This window comes from Acinonyx jubatus, chromosome E2, assembly GCF_027475565.1.
Source record: "Acinonyx jubatus isolate Ajub_Pintada_27869175 chromosome E2, VMU_Ajub_asm_v1.0, whole genome shotgun sequence".
NCBI classification, from domain to species: Eukaryota; Metazoa; Chordata; class Mammalia; order Carnivora; family Felidae; genus Acinonyx; species Acinonyx jubatus.
Genome location: NC_069396.1, coordinates 13008979 through 13031624, shown reverse-complemented (window position 1 = coordinate 13031624; position 22646 = coordinate 13008979). Strand labels below are relative to the sequence as shown.

General features: G+C 47.6%; 1 protein-coding gene across 2 annotated transcripts in view; it reads left to right on the top strand.

Annotated features, from left to right (window-relative positions):
• ST3GAL2 (ST3 beta-galactoside alpha-2,3-sialyltransferase 2) overlaps nucleotides 1-16373 on the top strand; it is a 48744-nt gene extending 32371 nt beyond the window's left edge. For both annotated transcript variants that reach the window (XM_027076188.2, XM_027076189.2), the window contains exons 2-7: nucleotides 5-1401; nucleotides 4294-4487; nucleotides 10095-10274; nucleotides 12495-12540; nucleotides 12833-12952; nucleotides 13823-16373. In XM_027076188.2, the coding sequence (XP_026931989.1) occupies nucleotides 1063-1401; nucleotides 4294-4487; nucleotides 10095-10274; nucleotides 12495-12540; nucleotides 12833-12952; nucleotides 13823-13996 (1053 nt within the window). In that variant the 5' untranslated portion in view covers nucleotides 5-1062 and the 3' untranslated portion in view covers nucleotides 13997-16373. The remainder of the gene's footprint in view (nucleotides 1-4; nucleotides 1402-4293; nucleotides 4488-10094; nucleotides 10275-12494; nucleotides 12541-12832; nucleotides 12953-13822) is intronic.
• The last annotated feature ends 6273 nt before the right edge of the window (nucleotides 16374-22646 follow it).

Genomic DNA, 22646 nt, shown 5'->3' with positions numbered 1-22646 from the left:
TCAGGGTCATGCTGCGGCAGCTTGGCGCCTGACGAGAGCTAGGGGGAACCTGCCAGGGGATTACTGCTAGCGAGAGCTAACAGCAGGACAGCAGGCCTCAGGGGAGTGGGGATGGGCAGAGCAGCCTGTGAGGCTGGGCCAGCAGCACCAAGGAGGCCTGGGCCCTGGCAGGGAGCTCGGCACACGCTCAGCTGACCCAGACGGCATTCACAGTAGATCCCCACTGAGCAGCAGCTGTCCCCAGGCCCTGGAGGACCTCTCAGCAGGAGCAGGAGCTCTGTGAGACCCTCTTCGACCACAGTTGGGTCTGTGACCATTGGGAGAAGGGAGCAGCGCCTTGAATGGGAAGCGGAAGGGCAGAACCTAATGCAAGGAGGATCTTGGTCTCTGCAGGCGAGTTTTCTGACACCCACAGAGCTTCCTGGGTTTCTTCTCTCAAGACTGGGGCATCGTTCCCTCCCCTGGTGAAGGGTTTGGCCCAGGAGGGCCAGCTGAGGCGGGGACAACTCTTGGATGGAATCCAGACCACTTGAAGCTCATGTGCTCTCTGCTGTGATTGAGGTTCAAAGGCTTCCCCACTGCAGGGGACGAGGGGCCGCCTCCGTGTCTGCTCATGAACCACAAGGACTCCGAATGCTCCAGACTGGACCGTTTCGAGCCACCAAAGAGGGGGGCCCCCGGAGCTGGCAGCCAGCAACCCCAAGGGACTAGAGGGCTGGGATGGACTGACCTGCCCCTCACCAGGGCAGTGGGAGAATCAGAGCCTCTGTGGCCCAGCTAGTGACAGAGAGACCTGATGAAGCCATAAGCAGGGGCCCGAGTGGCCCGGGGACAGGGGAGCCACTCCTGCCTACGTGCTTTCTCCTTGCGTAGAGGGCGGGTGTGGTGAGGGACCCCTGCCTCTGTCCCCTCCTCAGCACGTGCCCCTATGCCCTTTGCACGTGGTGCCAGAAGAGGCAGGCTACGCTGTGGCTGGCCCATCAGTGGGCTGGGAAAGGAGTGGCCACGGTGACACCCCACTGCCCACCAGGCTGGTGGTCTGGCCCCCCGGGGCGCCAAACCATGAAGTGCTCCCTACGGGTGTGGTTCCTCTCTGTGGCCTTCCTGCTGGTGTTCATCATGTCACTGCTCTTCACCTACTCCCACCACAGCATGGCCACCTTGCCCTACCTGGACTCGGGGACCCTGGGTGGGACCCACCGGGTGAAGCTGGTGCCTGGCTATGCTGGCCTGCAGCGCCTCAGCAAGGAGGGGCTCCCCGGCAAGAGTTGTGCCTGCCGCCGCTGCATGGGTGACACTGGAGCCTCTGACTGGTTCGATAGCCACTTCAACAGCAACATTTCCCCTGTGTGGACCCGAGAGAATATGGATCTGCCTCCAGATGTCCAGAGGTGGTGGATGGTGAGAGCTACAGCCCCTCCTGCCTCCCCTTTGCTGCCCCCTTGGTCCCCCGGTTTGGGAGTCACTCTTCAAGCCCCTCTTGGATTTGGGCATTCTGCCTTCTGGCCCCCAGAGCCTTGACAAAGTATTCGGTCCATTTGACCAGAGCCATCTGGTAGGGTCACAGATTCTGAAAGGCAGAGTGAGCTTTGGCCTGGAAGGAGAGAGAACCACTTTTTAGTGCCTACAGGGGCTGAGCAAACACCAGAAATGCCTACTAGGCCAGGGAGATAACACAGGAGATACAGGCCCCAAGGAGGAAGATGCTGAGAGGTAAGGACCATGGCGGGGAGAATGTCTGCCCTTTATAAAGGAGGCAACCCCTCTCAGCTATAGCAAACTTGTGCTCTGCAGGGATGTGACCCATCACTGCTGGATCTTCTGACCCCTTAAGAGAACTTGGAAGTCCACAGTTTTTTGCTAAATATCCTAATTTGTAAATGTTGGCTCACAAGAATTTTAAACACCGTGAGGGCCACTCACTTAGTTTTCTACAATTGCTGGAAGAGGCTTTCTTCTGGGCCAGGATAAGAAAACATTGTGAGTTTCTTTGGGAGATAAGGGAGGTGAGGGGCAGGGGATGAGAGGACAGGTATGCCCGAGGCTCCCTGCTTTTCTGGCTCCTGTCACCTTTCTGCTCCTTTTAACTCCCTTTACCTCATCCTTGTCATCTCTGGAATGTCACTCCCTAGGCTCTTCCTGGGCCATCTGGTTGCCATACTGTGTCAGGTGGAGCAGTGTCAGTGCTTAGCCCAAGGGCCCTCAGGCCACCTTCATTCCCCGCTGGGGGACTGGGGAGTCAGCTCTTGGTTTCCCCAGCTGGAAAATGGGGAAGATGATGACTCCCCGCTCTTTCTCACATTCAGGGAGACAGTGAGGAGGAGCTCCTGTGATCAGGCTTATCAGAACAACTCACAGATCCTGCTTCCTGGCTCAGACTGTCCAAGTCCCTAAGAATGGGGAGGTCTACAGAGCAAGGATCACCAGGAGCCCCAGGGGCCATTCCTGTGGCAGCCTGGAGCACTGTTAATCATAGTCACAGCCCTCATTTTGTGAGGAAAATCAAGGTTCAGATAGTGCATAGAGCTTGCCTGAGGTGGTGGCCACCTAGAACCAGAGCAGGATCCTGGGCAGAAGTAGACCCATGGGTAGGCCAGGTTTCCCTCCCTTAGGGAAGGAACTCGGGGCTGTTTAAGCACCAAGCATGTTCTTCAGCCAAGACACAGAAGCCATTTCTCTCGGGCTCCCCATAGTCACTCCCTTTTGCTGTGAACTTAGAAATTCTTATCTCAAGCTTAGCTTCCTGTCCACACTCAGTTCGTATTCTTGTTCTCAAGAGCCTTTCCTGTGCTCCTGTGCTAAGAGAAGAGGCAGAGAAGCAGGCCTACTCCATTCGCTTCATTTATTCTGTCCCCTGAGCAGCTCCTGCTCAGCCACACTCCCCATATTATGGTTCAGACCACAGAGCGTGTTAAGGCCCTAGTTTCTACCCTACTGATTTGTGGTCTGTGACCCAAGTCCAGTCTGCTCAATATTTTCTTTTAGTTTATTTTTATTTGTTTTTGAGAGAGAGAGAGAGAGCAAGCCGGGGAGGGGCAGAGAGAGAGGGAGACAGAATCACAAGCATGCTCCACACTGTCAGTGCAGAGCCCGATGCGCGGCTCAAACTCACAAACCGTGAGATCATCATCTGAGCCAAAATCAAGAGTTGGATGCTTAACCGACTGAGCCACTCAGGTGCCCCTGCTCAATATTTCTAAAATATTTGCATTAGTGGGACGCCTGGGTGGCTCACTCGGTTAAGTGCCCAACTCCAGCTTAGGTCATGATCTCATGGCTCGTGAATTCGAGCCCTGTGTCAGGCTCTGTACTGACAGCTCGGAGCCTGGAACCTGCTTCGCATTCTGTGTCTTCCTCTCTCTCTGCCACTCCCCTGCTTGGACTCTGTGTGTGTGTTTCTCTCTCTCTCTCTCTCTCTCAAAAAATAATAAACATTAAAAAAAAAAACTTTAAAATATTTGCATTAGTTAACATTTAGGAATTGGGATATTTCACGTGAAATCCATATTTTCAGCTTCTCTTGAAAAACTGGAAAATTTGGTGCTTTTGAGCTCACGATACAACACAGCAGCAGTCAGCTCACTCCTTTTTGATGGGGCCTCCTGTTTGCCATAGTCCCCATCTGCCACTTTACTCCTGTGCAGTTACTTGCCTGGCGTGTTGGCATTTGAGGGCTGCCCCAGCTTCATTTCATGGTCTTCCACGGTTACTGGTGGTTGGAAGCACAGGGAACCAGTTTCATTCCAGCCATTCTGACTTTGAAAGAATTCCTGTACCTCTCTGCCTGCTCTTCTCCTCTCCCCTAGGGCTCAGGGGGTGACTCCAGTTATCCCTGTGGATATTGCGTCAAGATGGAGCTTTCCTAACCCTGAGTCCTCAGGCTCAGTCCCAGAGGCGCCCTCTATAGGCGGGTTGGGAATGAGCCCTTGAAGCCCAGCAGGGTTTTCCACATTAACTGCACCTCAAAATGACTCTTCCTGTGACTCATAGCTTCCCTGAGAGGACAGCAGAGCAGGGGCCTCTGCAGCCATGACGAGCCCAGGAAGTTTCTCTGCTCTGCGGTACCCCTTGACCCCCGAGTCCCCTCCAGTGCGTTAGAGCATGCGCCTGATGAGAAGGGCACTAGCCTCAGAAAGGAACTTTACTGTGTGGGAATGGGGGCATGTCCTCACTGTTGAGAGAGAATTCCCTTTCCCTGACTGAGATTAGAGGGTGAAGGCAGGGAGGCGAGACAGGCAGGAATCCCTCCCTGCTCACCCGCCCCTCTCCTTCCTTCTTCTCTCCTGTCCACAGATGCTGCAGCCCCAGTTCAAGTCACACAATACCAACGAGGTACTGGAGAAGCTGTTCCAGATAGTGCCAGGCGAGAACCCCTACCGCTTCCGGGACCCCCACCAGTGCCGGCGCTGTGCCGTGGTGGGGAACTCAGGCAACCTGCGGGGCTCTGGCTACGGTCCGGATGTGGATGGGCACAACTTCATCATGAGGTGAGCCCCAGGGAGCGCAAGGGTGGGCCCAGGACAGGCCTCCAGAAGGAGGCACTGGCCTCCATAGACTTGTCTGGCAGTGTAGGAGTTGCCTGCTGCTGTGAGCCTCCCATACCAGAACCTTCTGTAAAGGCTTGAGTGTCTCACTCTTATTTGTTGGGTAGATGGGGAGGCAGAATTCCCATTCTGTACTTTGCTTGAGGCCTGCACTCAGTTTCGAGTCCTGAACTCCTCTGAAAAGAACCGAGAGTAGACCACTGGTTGTTTTCTGGTGAGAACTCCCACCTGCCTGGTCCCCTCAGTGCTGAGGCAGGAGTGAGGCCCCACACTAATGTCTTGATTAATAGCCACAGATGGTTCCTCCTGGCAGTCTCACAGAAGATGGAGGTCCTGGGCAGGAAGAGGAACTGCTCAGTGCTTGCTCTGGGCTGCTGTCCCTCACCTTTATTTGATAAGGTTTAGATTATGTGGGGCAGATTAATTTACCAGACATCTCTGCCCAGCCTTAAGGAAAGGAGAGGGGTTGGAAAGGCATTCATTTCAGACAAAGACACAGAGCTATGAGCCTGGAGGTGAACAGGGACTACATGGTGGACTTAAAACTCCAACATGGACTGCTCATTCTGTTCCTGACTTTCATCCTGTTTTCTGACTTTCTCCTTAGACTTGGGGATGGGAAATGCCATGCTGGGGATCCTTCCATCCCACTCCTTGGTGGAAAAAGAGACTTGAGAGTAAATATACTGAAAATGCCGAGTTTTCACTAAGCATCTCTTATGATGAGCATTGCAGAAAGACCAGGTTTCCCAGGAGGCGAAGGAAGGGCTTTGTCTTAGAAACTGTTGCTGTTTCCATGGCAACACCCAGGCAGCAGTATGTCTCTGAGGCTTTCACCATTCCTTGCAAAACCTTTCTCATGTTGAGAAAGCGGGGGGGGGGGGGGGGGGTAGGGGGGGTGGGGGAGGAGGTCTGCTAGGCCCCATCCAGGAACCCAGAACCACCTGAGATTCTCTCTATCCTCCAACTTCTGGCACTCAGAATGTAAGGGAGGCAAGCTGGTTGCTGGAGAGGGGGCTCTCTCTACCCTGAGACAGTGGCCGAGAGTGTGGAAGGAGGCATCCATCACTTCAGTGCAGCCCTGGGACTCTCAAGAAGCCCAGGGAAATGGTCTTGAGTGCCTGAAGCTCCTGCCTCTGCTGCCCTGCCCCCTGTGCTAAGTGGATGCTTTCATTATGCATGTCAGTGGCGGTTGGGAAGCTCCAGGGTAGAAGCAGACAAAAAGGCTTGGCCGCTATGACACCTTAGTGGTACCTGGTCAGGCCAGGCTACAGAAAGGAATTCACAGATGTTCACTCACAGAGACCAGGTTAGGAGATGTGCGTTTTGGAATGGACCCCAGAATTGCTTTGTGTAAGGGGTGACCCAGATTGAATTGGCTTTTTGCTGATGTGTACAGTCTGATGGTAGTGGAGGTGACTCTTTCCTTATAGGCATGTCTTGGTTTGGAACCACTGGGGACGCCTCCCTGGTCCCTGGAGGCAAGACCAACATAAGACCCCACCAAGCTGAGTTACAGTGAGATGATGGCTATACCCATATTTCCCTATCGCACCCCCCGGCTGCCTCCTCCTCCTGTATGTCTTCTGAGCCCTGCTGAAAACTTCAAATGGAGTTGAGCTGGTCCTGCCTCAGCCAGCCAGCAGAGCTAGAACAAGCACCTGGCAGTCGTAGGCTCACCTTAATACATGAGTGAATGGAAGAGACTAGGTGACCAGATACCAAACTCTAAGCATGAATGCACATCCACCATTCCCCTGCCTCTGCCCTCAGGTGCAGAGTCAACCAGAAACAGATAGAATTCTAGAATGCTTTTCCCCTGAATCATGGAGATGTAGTTCAACCTGTGTCCTGTCTGGCCCCTTTCCAGGGCTTGGCTTCTCCAGAATGAATCAGAACCTCAAAGCAAAATCCTGCCCTCAAAATCATGCCATGTTCCTTCCTTCATTTTAGAAAGTTGGTGCCTGCCCAGCAAGTGAGAGGGACCTGAGGGAGGTGGAGGCACTGATACCACCTGCCAGGTCTAAGAAGGGACTTCCTCAAGACTGTGGCTACAGATAATGGGGGTGGGGTGGAGTGGGTTTGTCTTCAGAGGCCAACCTGGGACACTTGTAGCCCTTTGATCTGTGGGACCAGTTTGGCCTCTCCATGTCAAGTGAGAGGAGGTTATTTCTTAGGTACACGCCAGAGTGACCTTGACCCCAGCTCCTGCCCAGTCCAGGCCCCAGCCAACTTGAGTGTCACCAACCCACATCGTCCACTTCCTGATACCCCGTTACATATCCCAGGCAGCTGAGAAACACCATCCCAATTGATCTGTTCCTCACAGACCCCAGGGCTGATGTGACAGAAGGCAGATCTGGATGTGGTTCTGGTGACCATAGGACACCAGTGCTGTGTGTAGAGCTCTAGTAGCCCCAGAAAACTGTCATTAGTAAATGGGAAAGTATACTTTTAGGCTCTTCTAAGAGGTAATATCTCTGAATCCTAAAGACCAGGAAAACGGAGGGGTGCCCAGACAGGAGGCACAGGGGCAGTTAACCTAAAGAAATGGAGGCTAGAGCACAGTTGGTCCTACAGAAAAGATTCTAGGCTTCTGCTTGAGCCAGACTAGAACTGAAGTGGCCAAGAACAAAGACTCACTCTCTAGTTCCAAATCAGGCCATTCTCAGGCTTTATGGCTTTCCAACTCCAAACATCCTCCAATTCCTCAAGGGAAGGGAACGAGAGAGCTACAGCAATATGATTGGCAGCAGTGGGGCCTCCTGGATGTGCTCCTACTGTATCGTGCCATCAGGGGGAGGTGGGCAGGAGGAAGGCATTGTGGGAGCCCCAGTGACACAGGAGGTCTTTACTCAGCCCAGCTGAGTGGTGCCAGCCACTTTAAGTACAGGTAACCTTCATCCTGGTTTTACAGAATAGGCATAAAAAGCTGGGAAAGCACATGGAGACTTTTCTCCCTCTCTCCCAGGCCCCTTTTCCCCATTGGAGGGCAAGGTTATGGTCATCTATCTAGGCAGTCATGATTCTGCAAGGTGGTCCACACAAGACAGGAATGTTCTCATAGATGGTCATAGCGAAAAGACCAACAGGTTTGTGTTTACAGCTGGATCACCTGTTTTGAAGATGTTCACCAAAAGAGGGAGCTTTGATTTTATTGATCCTATGTTTTGCACGAGTTGAAAGGAAGTAGAAGCCTCCTGGGCTTGTTATACCTAGGAGGACGGTGAGCCCACTCTGGGTTTCCGACTTCTTCTATGGCAGCATGGGAGAGACACATCCACACTGCACATCACCGGCAGACAGCCAAGGTGGGCACGGTCAGAACTTGGAGCATCCCTCCTGGCCTTGGAAAAGAAAGGCAGATAAGAAGCTGACATACAGGGACAGAGGGGCTGGTGCTGGTGGAATAGAGGCTGCCATGCAGCTTAGGAGCTGAGGGAATGCTTCAGCTTCTTATCTTGCTTCCACCGTCTTCTAGGAAAGAAGACAGAACAGCCAGGTAAGGTTGAAGCTGTAGAAGGCTGTTCTTTTCTTTAATAAAAAAAAAAAATTGTAAGAGTAGTAAATATGTTGTTATTGGGGGAAAAACACAGAAATATATATACTAGAGGGTGCCTGGGTGACTCATTCAGTTAAGCGTCCCACTTCAGCTCAGGTTATGATCTCACAGTTCATGAGTTTGAGCCCCACGTCGGGCTCTGTGATGATAGCTCAGAGCCTGGGGCCTGCTTCAGATTCTGTGTCTCCTTCTCTCTCTCCCCTTACCTTGCTCTCTATCTCTGTCTCTGTCTTTCAAAAATAAATAAACATTAAAACATTTTTAAAAGAAAAAAATATATATACTAAAAGATGAATTACCCTTCCCCATCCCATTTCCCAAGAGTAACCTTTGTTACCAGTTGTAATACTCTTCCAGATTTTTTTATTCATATATAAAAATATGTTTTTTCTTTATTCCTTCTTCCTTTTGCTCCCTGTGCCTCCTTTTCTTTTTTTACAAAAAAAATGGTATCACACTATCTTGTTTCAAGTTTTCCTTTTGTCTTAATTCCCTCCTGCAGCACATAGTAGTATTCAAAAGGTAATGGGATAGACACCTCACATTACTTGTTTTTTTTCACTGAGTACCTCTTGGACTTATTTCTTACCAGCACGTGTAATCTATTTCACTCATTCTCATGGCTACATGGTGTTCTATGATATGAGTGTGCCAAAATGTATTAACCAGTTCTCTTTTTTAATGTGTATTTATTTTTGAGAGAGAGAGAGACAGAGCATGGGCAGGGGAGAGGCTGAGAGAGGGAGACACAGAATCCGAAGCAGGCTCCAGGCTCTGAGCTGTCAGCACAGAGCCCGACGCAGGGCTTGAACTCACGAGCCGTGAGATCATGACCTGAGCCAAAGTTGGACGCTTAACCAACCAAGCCACCCAGGAGGCCCAACCAGTTCTTAATTGTTAAATTGATTCTTCTTTTCACTACTGTAAATAATAATGCAGTGAATATCTTTGTGTGCATGTCTTTGCAGACTTATGGAACCATTTTTATAGGATAGATACTTAGAAATGGAATTGCCACAGGGTGCCTGGGTGGCTCAGTTGGTTGAGCATCTGACTTTGGCTCAGGTCAGGATCTCATGGCTTGTGAGTTTGAGCCCCACATCGGGCTCTGTGCTGACAGCTCAGAGCCTGGAGCCTGCTTCAGAGTCTGTCTCTGTCTCTGTCTCTGCCCATCCCCTGCTCATGTACTGTCTCTTTCTCTCTCTCTCTCTCCCTCCCTCTCCCTCTCTCTCTCAAATATAAACACATATATAAAAAAATAATTAAAAAAAAGAAATGGAATTGCTGCATCAAAGTGTACACCCATTTATATTTTTGATGGCTAGAACCAAATTGTCCTGTAAAAATCTTGTACAGGGGCACCTGGGTGGCTCAGTTGGTTAAACATCTAACTCTGGTTTGGGCCTGGGTCATGATCTCACAGTTCGTGGAAGCCACGCATGGGGCTGTGTGCTGACATCGCAGAGTTTGCTTGAGATTTCCCTCTCTCTCTCTCTCTCTCTCTCTCTCTCTCTCTCTCTCTCTGCCCCTCCCCTGCTCTCTTTCTCTCTTGCTCTCTGTCTTTCAAAATAAATAAATAAACTTTAATGGGGCACCTGGGTGGCTCAGTCGGTTAAGCAGCCTACTTCAGCTTAGGTCATGATCTCACGGTTCTGAGTTTGAGCCCCGCATCGGGCCCTTTGCTGACAGCTCAGAGCCTGGCCTGCTTCAGAGTCTGTTTCTATCTCTCTCTGCCCCTCCCCTGCTCACGCTCTGTCTCTCTCTCTCTCTAAAAAAGAAAATAAAAACATTTAAAAATAAAGAAAGATGTATAGAAACTGATTTGACAATAAATTTCATATAATAAATAAATAAATAAATAAATAAATAAATAAATAAATAAATAAATAAAATAAAAAGAAAGAAAGAAATAAACTTTTAAAAAAGATAAAAATCTTGTACCACTTTCTATGGCGGTTTATTCTCATGTCACCCTCTTGTCCTTACAGGATGAATCAGGCGCCAACCGTGGGCTTTGAGCAGGATGTTGGCAGCCGAACCACTCATCATTTCATGTACCCCGAGAGTGCCAAGAACCTGCCCGCCAATGTCAGCTTTGTGTTGGTGCCCTTCAAAGCCCTGGACCTCCTCTGGATTGCCAGCGCTTTGTCCACGGGGCAGATCCGATTGTAAGTTGCTCTGTTGACTGGGAGTGGAATGTGGGTGACAGAGCATTTTGAGAGGAGTCTCCCCAAGGATTGGCTCTTAGAATTCTTTTAACTGAATATTTTGACCGAGAGGGGCTGGTGAAGGGGAGGCAATAGTAGGGAGAGCCCAAAGTGGTGCGTTAGCTGGGGCCACAGGTTGTTCAGTGTCACTCCTACATAGTGACAGCCAGCTTCCTGTAGGTAGAAAGGGTAGCAAGGTTTTGGTCTCCTTTCCAGGAGGTGGCTCCTGACTGTGGGAGTTCTGCATTCTGAGAATTTTCTTTAGAGACAGTTTCTCAATCACAGCTGGGAACCTGAGGAAATTTAATATGTCATTTTTTATTTTATTTTACTGAAGTGTGGTTGACATACAACATTACATTAGTTTCATCACCAAGTATTTTTTTTTATTTTTAATGTTTATTTATTTTTGAGAGACACAGTGGGAAGTGGGAGAAGGGCAGAAAGAGAGGGAGACACAGAATCCGAAGCAGGCTCCAGGCTCCAAGCTGTCAGCACACAGCCCAACATGGTGCTTGAACTCATGAACCGTGAGATCATGACCTGAGCTGAAGTTGGATGCTTAACTGACTGAGCCACTCAGGCACTCCATCACTAAGTATTTTTTAGCATCTCTATTGAGGTACAAGTCACATGCCATACAGTTTACACATTTAAAGTATACAAGTCAGTGGCTTTTATTAAATATGGTGTTGTGTAGCTATCACCACAATTAATTTTAGAACTCCTTTCATCTTCTTAAAGATGAAGATCTTTAAAGATCTAAAGATACCTCTGTACCCCTTAGCCATCACCCTCACTTCCTCTACTCCCACACCCCAGCCCTAGGCAACAACCACTAATCTACTGTCTCACTGTGTGTGTGTGTGTGTATGTGTGTGTGTTAAAATGTATACAACATATGGGGTGCCTGGCTGGCTCAGTTCCTAGAGCATGTGATTCTTGATCTCACTGTTGTGAGTTCAGGCCCCACATGGGGTGTAGAGATTACTTAAAAACAAATAAATAAATACAAACTCATTTTCTCAGATCACTGCCCACATTCTCCACCAAAATTATAAGTACACTCAGGGCACCTGTGTGACTCAGTCAGTTAAGCATCCAACTTCGGCTCAGGTCATAATCTCACAGTTCATGGATTTGAGCCCTGCGTCGGGCTTTGTGCTGACAGCTCAGAACCTGGAGCCTCCTTTGGAATCTGTATCTCATTCTTTCTGTCCCTCCCCTGCTTGTGCTGTCTCTCTCTGTCTCTCAAAAATAAATAAATGTAAAAAAATTTTTAAATAAGTACATTCGCTTTGTTGTGCAAAACGCCACCCTATCCAACTCCAGAACTTTTTCATAATTTCAAGTGGAAATTGCATTCATTAATAACTCCCCATTTCCCCGACCCTTAGCCTCTGATAACCACTAGTCTTTTTGTCTGTATGATTTGACTATTATAGGTACTTCATGTAAGTGGAGTCATAGTGTTTGTCCTGGCTTATTTCACTTAGTGTAGTGTTTTCAGGGTTTATCTGTGTTGTAGCATGTACAGGATTTCATTCCTTTTAAAGGCTGAATAGTATTCCACTATATGGATATACCATATTTGCTTTATCAATTCATCCATCAGTGGACAGTTAAGCTGTTTCCACATATTGCCTGCTATTTGCCTGCATTTTGTCACTATGTATTTTTTAAACACAGAAATATAAATTACAGTTTCCTGACTTTATCTTATGATAAAGTTTAAGTTTGAGTTTAAGTCCCTTGCTTAGAAAAGGAGTATAGACTACGGGTGCCATGGCTGCCTAATAGGGAAGGAGGGATTTGTACCAAATATGAGGATAGTAGCAAGAGGGTCATTGTAGGCAAAACTAAGACAAATATAGTGGGTGTGAGATGATTGGCTAAATTAAGTGGGGAGTTCACAGCTGAGTGTTGTGGAAAGAAACATTTGGGCTGGATAATAGAAGGCACCAATGTTTGTCTAAAACATCCTTATTTTATCCTAAAGAACATAGGTAGCTGCTGAAGTTTTCTGAGCAAGGTACTGCAGTGATGTGCTCTGGGAAAGCAGTCTGGAAGCAGGGGATCTGTTGTAAGGCTGTCATCACTCAGGCCTGACAAGGAGGAAAGGCATCTGTGGACCTTTCTAGATCCCAAGGGCCATCTAAATCTTCTTCTTTCTGCTTGCAGCACCTATGCACCAGTGAAGTCTTTCCTTCGAGTGGACAAAGAAAAGGTAAGCTCCCACCTCTCCCTTGTTCATCCCCATCTCATTAGAAATGGTGCAGATTTGACTACTGGTGTGCCCAGTCCTGTGGCCCAGGTGTCCCCCAGTGCCCTTCCAGAACCTTCAGAGTCCACCCATCTGCTGGTATGCCTGACCCCCTCGGAGGCCACAGGAACTAGGGAACTTGGAAAAACAGGTCTGCTGGCAAGCATGGAGGAACTGGCAGAAGCTACTTAGAGCCTGGCCTGAGTCTCCAGGCCCCCAACACCCCTCATGTGTCTGTTGCCTTTTCTCTTCCCAGGTTCAGATCTACAACCCAGCCTTCTTCAAGTATATCCATGACCGGTGGACAGAGCATCACGGGCGGTACCCTTCTACAGGGATGCTGGTGCTCTTCTTTGCCCTGCATGTGTGTGATGAGGTGGGTAACCCGGTGTTATGGGTAAAATAGGGATACCCATGGAACAGAGGGGATTAGCCCTTCTTAGGGCTTAGCAGAGCAAGAGGAACGTGTTTTTGTAGGCAGAAACCAAGTGGCTTTGATTTCCTGCATTTCTAGGCTGTAAAGTATACATCTTCATTTCCCAAACTTACTACTCATGATTTTACCAAACCTGAAATCACTTCAGTGAAAAGTTAAATTTATTTAAAAAGGAAACAGAACATTACTACCATAATTGGTATTACTTGTCATAAAGAAAAAATCATCAAAAATATAAATAGAACGGAAGTAATGAAGTTAAGTTCCAGTGGGATGGTCTTCTCCCACCGCTGTGGGCCCTAGGCCTACCCTCTGTGTGTTAACACTGCAGGTCATTCGTTCCAGGAGCGCATCTCACTAGCAAGCAGGGCTGCTGTGCCATACTCGCTCACGCCCAGCACACCCACTTTTGCCAGTAAATTCAGTGTGTGGTATTGGGTGCTTGACTAGCTTTCATATAAAAGTATTACATTAAAAAACAAAAACAACAACAAAACAAAACAAAAAAAAGGAACGTTAGCAACGGTGGGAGAGGTCCCATAGCCCCAGACCGAGGCGTATCGCTGCGATCAGACGGGTGGAAGAACCGAAAGGGAGCAGCAGTCTTGCCAGTCGGTATCCTTAGCTCCAGGCCTGGGTGTCGCTATTCCCGTTGCCTCCCGCGCTCTGCGAATTGACGAACTGCGCGTCTCTTAGCTGTAGTCGGGTCGCTGCAGCCCCTTTCTCCTAGCCCACCGCGACCCGAGGCTCTCCCTTGCCCTGTCCTCCCGCTCTCCGACGCGGGGTGACCTGCGCCGCCCTCCCCTGCAGGTGAACGTGTACGGGTTCGGGGCCGACAGCCGGGGCAACTGGCACCACTACTGGGAGAATAACCGGTACGCGGGGGAGTTCCGGAAGACGGGGGTGCACGACGCCGACTTCGAGGCCCATATCATCGACATGCTGGCCAAGGCCAGCAAGATCGAGGTCTACCGAGGAAATTGAACCCGCGACCCTTCCGGGCCAGGTGCGAACCTCGGGCGCTGGCTCCTAGCCGGGACTCCAGGCCAGCCGGAGGGCGGTGGCCTCGGCGTGGGCACGGCGCCCCATTGGGCGTTTCCAGGCCCTAGGAGCGACGTCAGGGCGCGGTCTGGACTAATCATGCTGCAAGTCCAGCGAGCGCTGGCTGTCCCTCGCCAATCATGAGACTGGGGACTAGCCGGCCAGGCACCAATCAGCGCTGCAGTCGAAGCGGAGGATTTTTTTTTTTTTTTTTTTTCTCCCAGCCAATCATGCGACTCAAGGAGAACTGCCGGCACTGGGCCCGTCTCTTCCAATCAATGGCCTTCGGAGGCGGGCCGGCGGCCGCTGAATCCCCTCTCCCCTATGCTTTGGGTAGAATTTTATTTCACGCTTTTTAAGGAACAGAGGTTGGTTCCGGCCTCAGTGAGGTACTTTCCTCAGTGTCTGTAGGAGCATTGCCCGCCGCTCGTCGACCTCACTCGGTCAGGGGCGCCGAGAAGGAGACGGTGGGGAAGGTGCGGGGCAGCGGCGGCTCGGCTTCTCTTGCCGGGGCTGGTGGGGGACGGGGGTGTCCCTCTTGACCTCCGGGTGGGCGGTGGGGCGTTAACCGTTCCTATATGGTGGTCTAGGGGAGATCAGATGGTTTCCGGGGAGCGCGCTTTCATCCCAGGGTAAAAGCTGGAGCCCTCTCAAACCTCTTCAGACTCAAGAGAATTTTGGACCCCACGTTTCCTTTTTCTGTCAGGCCCAGATGGGTGAGTGTAAACCCACCAAAGAAATGCAGTGGCTTGTGGGTCCCCTCCTCTTTCTCCCCATCCCCACCTTTGGCCACCCTATGGAATGGCCTTTCTGACCAGGGCATTTAGCATCTCACCAGAAAACTAAAACTGTATTCACCCGTTGCTAACGGGCGGAATTCGCCTAGGGCCTAACTCTGGAACACAGGTGTAAGGAACACGGCAGGGGACAAGGAAGCCCAGTCACTTCAGATGTAAGGTGCTTCTCACTCTCGTGTACTCTCGGCCCCTACTGTTCATCCAAAACCTTTTCAGTGGCTCTTCTTAGGCCCTGGGCCTCCTCACCAGCCTACCTGTCCTGAAAAAAATCAAAACTTGCCCTGGGGGTTGGGGGACACAGTTGCATCTTCACTCCCTACCCGCCCCCCACCCCCCCCCCCCGCCCGCTCGCGCGAATAATCGAGCGCGCGCACACACTCGCGCGCGTTTGGCCTGCTCTAGGGAGAGGGAGCAACACGTGGGAAAGAAGGCTGGAGTTGGGGAACCCAGCTTGCCTGGTGCATGCACCTTCTTCCTTCATCCATCACCCCAAAGAGGAGTAGGAAACCTTTGCTTGGGGGTGGAATTTGCTTTGGTCTCGTAATTTAATTAACTTGAGGTTACCAGGGATGGCTGACCAACAAAGATTTTTTTAAAACTCTACGTTGGCCATGCAAATAGCTGGGATTCTAGCTGGGGAGGAGTAGACTTGCCCCCTTGCATGCCTCCTCTCCTGCCCTTGTGTCCCCTCTCCCCCATGCTCACTTCCTGCCTCCTTGCTCTAACCCACTTTCCATTTCCAAATCTAGAAGGGCAGGGAAACCAGCAAACGGGTTACAACTGGAATTTACCTGCATGACTGAACCCAGCTAAAGCTCTGACAGGAAGCTGTTGATGGTATTCTCACCTTACAAGGCTGGGGAAATTTCGGAGGGGGGAAAGGGCTTCTGTGAAGTTTCCAAACTACTAATAGGATCCCCCTTCCCAACAGTGAGGAACACAAATACCACCCTTTATCTTAGTGAGTTGATATCACCAAGCAGCCTCCTGGCCATTGGTGTAGTTCCTGCAGCTGGCTGGGGGAACAGGGACCAGCAGGGAGTATTTTAGAAGAGGATTGGGGCAGGGCAGTGGGCACCCCTAAAAGTTAATATATTGAGAACGTAGCTAGAGTCTGTTCCTTTCCAATTCCAAAAGTAGGAGGAGTAGAGCATGAGGGTGGATTTGGGGGGCCTTTAGTGGAATGCCTCTCTCAGGGCCTACCCCATCATTTTAGAGAGTCAAGGCACCAGCCATTCTTGCCAGTCTCAGCTCAGTGCTTCCTGAAGAGGCAGTTTGGAGTGTTTAGAAGATGAAAAAACGCGATTATGCCAAACAGTATTGAGCAGAATAATTTATTTCTTTTCTGTTCCTTTTTCTTTTTGTTTTGTTTTGTTTAAAACGTTAATAAATCCCCTTTTTGGAAGAGGTAGGTCCCAGCATCCAGCCCAGATCTCCTTTTCTGCAATAGTTATTTAAACAAATGTTTTTTATTTTCTTCCCTTTCTCTCTCTTTCTGAATTAAAAAGAACAAAAGAACTATATAGTTATTTGTCTATTTGAAATGGGTATGGTTGTGGAAAGAAGAAATCTCTGTCAGCCGGGAGCTATGACCAAGTAATGACTAAGAACATTGGGTGGAAGGTTCGAAGGAGAAAAGAGCATGACTCCAAACACCTGCCCCCGTTTACACGAGGCCTCCCAACCCAGTCCACCAGCCCTCTGAAATAGTGGTTCTTCACCACTGTCCTTTGGGACACATGAGTGGATCAGCAGGGCAGAGACTGTCCACTGCCAGGGGCCCCACAGCATGCAGATCGAGCAGGCACCAGGATGGGGTTTCCCACAACATTTCCAGGTTCTGCAGAACTCCCTGTGATGCTGTAGGTGTGGGTTGGCAGGAAATTGACAGAATGGGAGGAGCAGGTTGCACAGGCATCCGAGGCACTTCCTTGGACCATCTGGACCCCTAGAGTCTACTTTGTGCAATGGAATGCCACCAAACATCCAATTTTTTAGTTCAATGGACCAACTACTATGGATCTCACAACAGACAGCTTTGAGTCTAAAGTCATTTGGTGTCCTGCAATTCACTTTCTGCCTGTGCCCAAGAGCAATCCAGGAGTTGCTTTTCACTTGGAGAATAACTTTTGGTAGAGGAGCGTATTGGTATTTTTCTAAAACCCTAGAACAGGGGCTATACTTCTCTTACTTGGAGTTGTCAGAGACTCCTTCCATCTTTCTCTCTCTACCACAGACACTGTTAGCATTTGGTTGCCTGGGTCCTAAAGCCTGGTGGCAGGACAGTGTACGCATAGGCTAGACTTCCGAGAACCATTTCTTGTTTGGGCCCCACTCAACTCAAAGCCAGCTGCCTTCCAGGTCACTAATTGGTTGGAGCAGCACTCCCCAATGTTGTACCTGTTGCCTCCACAATCAAGAGTTCCACCAAATTGTGTATCTTTTTTTTTTTTTTAATGTTGGCCGAGGGCTGTGTTGCTTTGATCCCACAAAGATATCATATCTAGAACAACAGGTCAGCATTACCATTCGATTGCATTTGCAATAAACTGTCAGTTTTTAAGAGTCAAATGGTGAGTAAATGGGATGAGGAAAAAATCACCCACCCCTGTATAACTCAAGTTTGATGGTAGCACCAATTTCTGTAGATGCTGTTAGAGTGTGGTGTTGACTTTTTTTTTTTTTTTTTTTTCCCACTTACTACTTTGGACATGGTCCCAGGGACTTCTGTTTGATCCATCTATCGTAGTCACCCCCATTCCATGGGTAAGGTTGTCAATCTGGGGATTTCGCCAGGTAGTGAATGTCTCTTCCCTTTTGGGACAGGAAATTCCAGGCATGACTAATATTTTTGCAGTTTGCTTTATTGCCCTTTGCAGATACTGAGTTTTTTTACAAGTTGAAGGTTTGTGGCAACCGTGCAATGAGCCGGTCTATCAGCACCATTTTTCCAACAGCATTTGCTCACCTTGTGTCTGTGTCACATTTTAGTAATTCTCACAGTATTTCAAACTTTTTCATTACTATATTTGGTATAGTGATCTGTGATCAATGGTTACAACTTGTTGAAAACTCAGAAGATGGTTAGCATTTTTTAGCAATAAAGTTGTTTGTTTTTAATTTTTTTTAATTTATTTTTGAAAGAGACTGAGTATGGGGCTCCTGGGTGGCTCAGTTGGTTAAGCATCTGACTTCAGCTCAGGTCATGATCTCACGGTTCGTGGGTTTGAGCCCCACATCGCGCTCTGTGCTGACAGCTCAGAGCCTGGAGCCCACTTCAGATTCTGTGTCTCCCTCTCTCTCTGCTCCTCCCCCACTCAGGTTCTGTTTCTCTGTCTCTCAAAACTAAAACATTAAAAAAAAAATAAAAAAAAAAGAAAGAGACTGAGTGTGAGTGGGGGAGGGACAGAGAAAGAGGAAGACAATCCAAAGCAGGCTCCAGACTCTGAGCTGTCAGCACAGAGCCCAACACGGGGCTTGAACCCACAAACTGTGAGATCATGACCTAAGCCGAAGTCGGAGGCAGTTGGCTTAACCATCTGAGCCACCCAGGTGCCCTAGGGCATAAACATTTTTATACATAATGCTGTTGCACACTTAATAGGCTACAGTATAGTGTAAACATAACTTTTATATATACCAGGAAACCAAAAAATTCATTACACTCGCTTCATTGTGATACTTACTTTATTGCTGCAGTCTGTGACCCAACCTGCAATCTCTCAGAGGTATGCCTGTACCTTAAAATGGGTCTGTGGTCTTATTGGACCCACCATTAAATGAACTTGGGTCAGAGCTCCATCTATCATTTGCCATAATAAGCCTGACTCTAACTGGTGGACCACTTTGGTTGGATGTGAGAGCTTGTATCTGATAACTCCTGAAGCTCTGGGTATTTCCCTTTCCCTAGTGCACTGTCACTTTGGGAAGTAGGTCCCTCAGGAAAGACATGGGGGAAGATTCAGGTTCCGCACCTGAGCTATGTTAGAGAGTCACTCCTCAAAGGACCCTGGAATCCTCTTGAAAAAGAGGCTCCATGTGTGACCTGAATTAGGTCTGGGAACTGGGTGAGAAGCTGTGAATCCCCAAGACTGTGACCCAGGCTCCTCAGCAATCTTTGAATTTCTGCTCCCATGCATGTTAAGCAGAACCTTAGTAGCCTGCTTGACATCTAATTCCTAGAGATCCTAATGGTCCATTAACTATTGTCCCAAATCCTTGTAGGTCAGAACTCTAATTATCATCCTGTGGTCTGTTGTGGTAATGTGCCCACCACCACAAGTAGTAGGCACGTCTTTTTGGACTTTATCATGTTGGGATCACATCATTCTGACTTACACATGACAGCCAACAGAGTTCATCAAAGATGACACACCAATCACTAATGCATTTTTTAATTTTTTAAACCATTTTTGATGTGGGATATAATCAATATGCAGAAAAGAGCATAAAGATCAGCGTACTAAAATAGATAATTTCATGAATTATTTTTTTAAAGCTCCATAATGGGAATTTATTTGGCAAAATTTATAGATAAATAGGTAACATTTCTATGGTAAAGAAAAGCAACTTCCACTGCCATTTCATTATCAAAATGGACTGAGGAAAAGGAGAAGAGAGGTAGTTGAACATGTTATTTGGAAGAATTAGAAAAACTAGAAGGTTGTATATTTTTCCAGCTTCAATGAGATATACCTGACATATAACATTGTGTAAGTGTATAAGGTATACAACATCGTGCTTTTATATGTGTATATATTCCAAAATGATTACCACAATAAGGTTAACACATCAGTCATCTCATATAATTAACATTTTGTGTGTGTGTGGTGAGAACTTTTAAAATCTCTCTTAGCAACTTTCAAATATACAATACAATATTGTTAACTATAGTCACCATGCTGTACGTTACATCCCCACAACTTATTTATCTTATAACTAGAAGTTTGTAGCTTTGACCACCTTCACCCCACCACCTCCTCCCCCTGGGAACCACCAATCTGTTTCTATGAGTTTGTTTTTTTTAAGATTCCACCTATTAAAAACAAAAAAAAAGATTCCACCCAAAGTGAGATCATATAGTATTTCTCTGTCTTATTTCACTTAGCAAAATGCCCTCAGTCCATCCATGGACTTTGTTGTTACAAATGGCAGGATTTCCTTTTTTATAACTAAGTAATACTCTATTTTATATGCCCCACCCCCACCGTCACACACCACCACATTTTCTTTTCCCATTTTTCCCTTGAAAAATGGGCACTTCGGTTTTTCTATGTCTTGTATATTGTAAAAAATACTGAATTGAACATGAAGGTGGAGATATCTCTTTGATTTCATTTCCTTCAGATAAATACCCAGAAGTGGAATTGTTAGGTTGTATAATAGTTCTCTATTCACATGCAAAAGAATGAAACTGGATCCCTGTCTTAAATCAGTCACAAAAATGATTCCAAATAGAGTAAGGACTTAAATGTAAGACCTGAAACCATAAAACCCCTAAAAGAAAATGTGGGTGAAAGCCCCTTGACATTTGTCTTGGCAATGGTTTTATGGATATGATACTGAAAGCACAAGCAAAATAAACAAGTGGGACCACATCAAACTATAAAGCTGCTGCACAGCCAATGAAACAATCAACAAGATGAATGACATCTGGAATGGGAGAAGATATTTGCCAAACATATCTGATAAGGGTCTAATACCCAAAATATATAAGGAACTCCTACAACTCAATAGCAAATAATTAATTAGATAGATAGATAGACCATTTAAAAAGTGGGCAGAGGATCTGAATAGACATTTTTCCAAAGAAAATATTCAGATGGCTAAGAGACACATAAAAAGGTGCACAACACACTAATCCTCAGGGGAATACAAATGAAAACCACAATGAGTTATCCCCTCACACCTGTTAGGGTGGTTATTATCAAAAAGATGAGAGATAATTGCTGGTGAGGGTGAAGAGGAAGGGAGCCCTTGTGGTGAGAATGCAAATTGGTGCAGCCACTATGCAAAACAGTATGGAGGCTCCTTAACAAGTCATTTTCAGATGAACACTCATAGCCACCACCCAGGCTGTGGGAGTAGTCCAGAGGCCTCCCCACTCCATCTTCCTTGCCAAGCACAACCCCCTTCCTGTCTCTGAAGGTGATCACTGCCCTGACATTCATGTTCACTTGAGTCTATTTCTGGATACTGTTTCTTTAGCCTGATTGCCTAGACCTAAGCCCATATGGAAACGTGGTTAATAATAAATATGGCCTCTCAAATCATTTAGGAAAAGAGGGATGCTTACATAAATTTTATCAGGATAACTAGATAACTATTTGGAAAAAGATACAATTACAGTCCATACCTTAAACCATTCACCAAAATGCCAAGTGAATCAGAACTAAATGTAAAAAAATAAAACCCTAAATATGGTAGCTCTTTAATTTACTAAAACAGATAAATATCAGCTTTGTAGTTGGTTTTGGATTGGGATTTTTTTTCATGCTCTATATAGTTCCCTGTATTGCTAAAAATGGGAACTTTTTCATGCTGTTTGTGTGTTCCAAACATTTTGTTAAATTCCTTTTCTACTGATGTAATTGCCCCCATTTCATTTGTCCATAGGAGTTTATCCCTTATTCATTTTTTCCTTATAGGTTGTAGGGGTTGTGGGAAAGCTAGGTTACGTGCAATGTTTAATCATATACTTAGTAGACACCTTTTCCTTCCTTGGTTTCCCTCTGTCTCCACAGAGTAGGCTCTTCGTGATTGCTTATTTAACTCCTCTCTGTCATGATGGAGGCTTTTGAAATAATTCGGAATTGAAGATTGTTTTCAGAAATAGTAGATCAAGAAACTGCTTGGGAACTTTGTACATGGATGGGCTTACCTGCTATCTGGGTGGCTGGCCAGGGAACCAGACATTCCATGGGGGTGAAGGGGTAAGGATGAGCTGGGTTATGTTATGGTATCAAATACCCCTGAAACTCCTACTGGCTCAAAACAGAAATGTTTATTTTTCACTCAAGCCACATTTCCATCCCAGGGATCTTCACTCATCATGGTTACTCAAGGACCCAGATGGGTAGTGGTACCATCTGTGGTGGATTTGTGGTCTCAGGGGCAGGGAAAAGAGAATCTGGCGAACCACAAACTGTCTCTTAATGTCTATTCACAATTCCTTGATGCCAACGGAGTCCCATGGCCATGCCTGAGTTTAGCTGAGATGTGAAACTCTTCTCTAGGTGAAGTACTGTGTGTGGATGAGCAATAATACAGTCTATAACACAGAGGACTCTTCAGAGAGAAGTGCTTGGATGTATGGTTTGGACAGGGGCGGATGGATGCCTGGGAAGGGAAGGAAGAGGTTAAGTATTTTACCCACCAGGGAACAGCTGCAGGCTGCCATTCAGCCGGCTAGGAGCTCCTTTCTGTAACATGTTTGGCAAGGTTAGGAACCATCCTTCTTTGCTAGGTGAGAGAAAAGATCGGATCCTAAAACTGTATTGAAAAATCAAAATATTGCAAGGAAAATGAAAATCAAAACATTCTTTTCTGAGTGTGATTTAGGAATCAGTGCTCCTTCTTACCACCCTTCCAGAAAAATCACAGCTTCTCCAGCAAGTCTATGCCTGGGTGACAACCAACCCACAAAACTGCAAGAAGATGCCCCCTCTTCCCACTCTTGCTGAACCATGGCTATCAGGGCCAGCCTGTTCCTGAGAATACAGAATTAACACCTTTCATCTAACAACGGATTCTGTTCTTGAGCATAATACAGGCTCTTTATGGCAGCATGGTTTCCC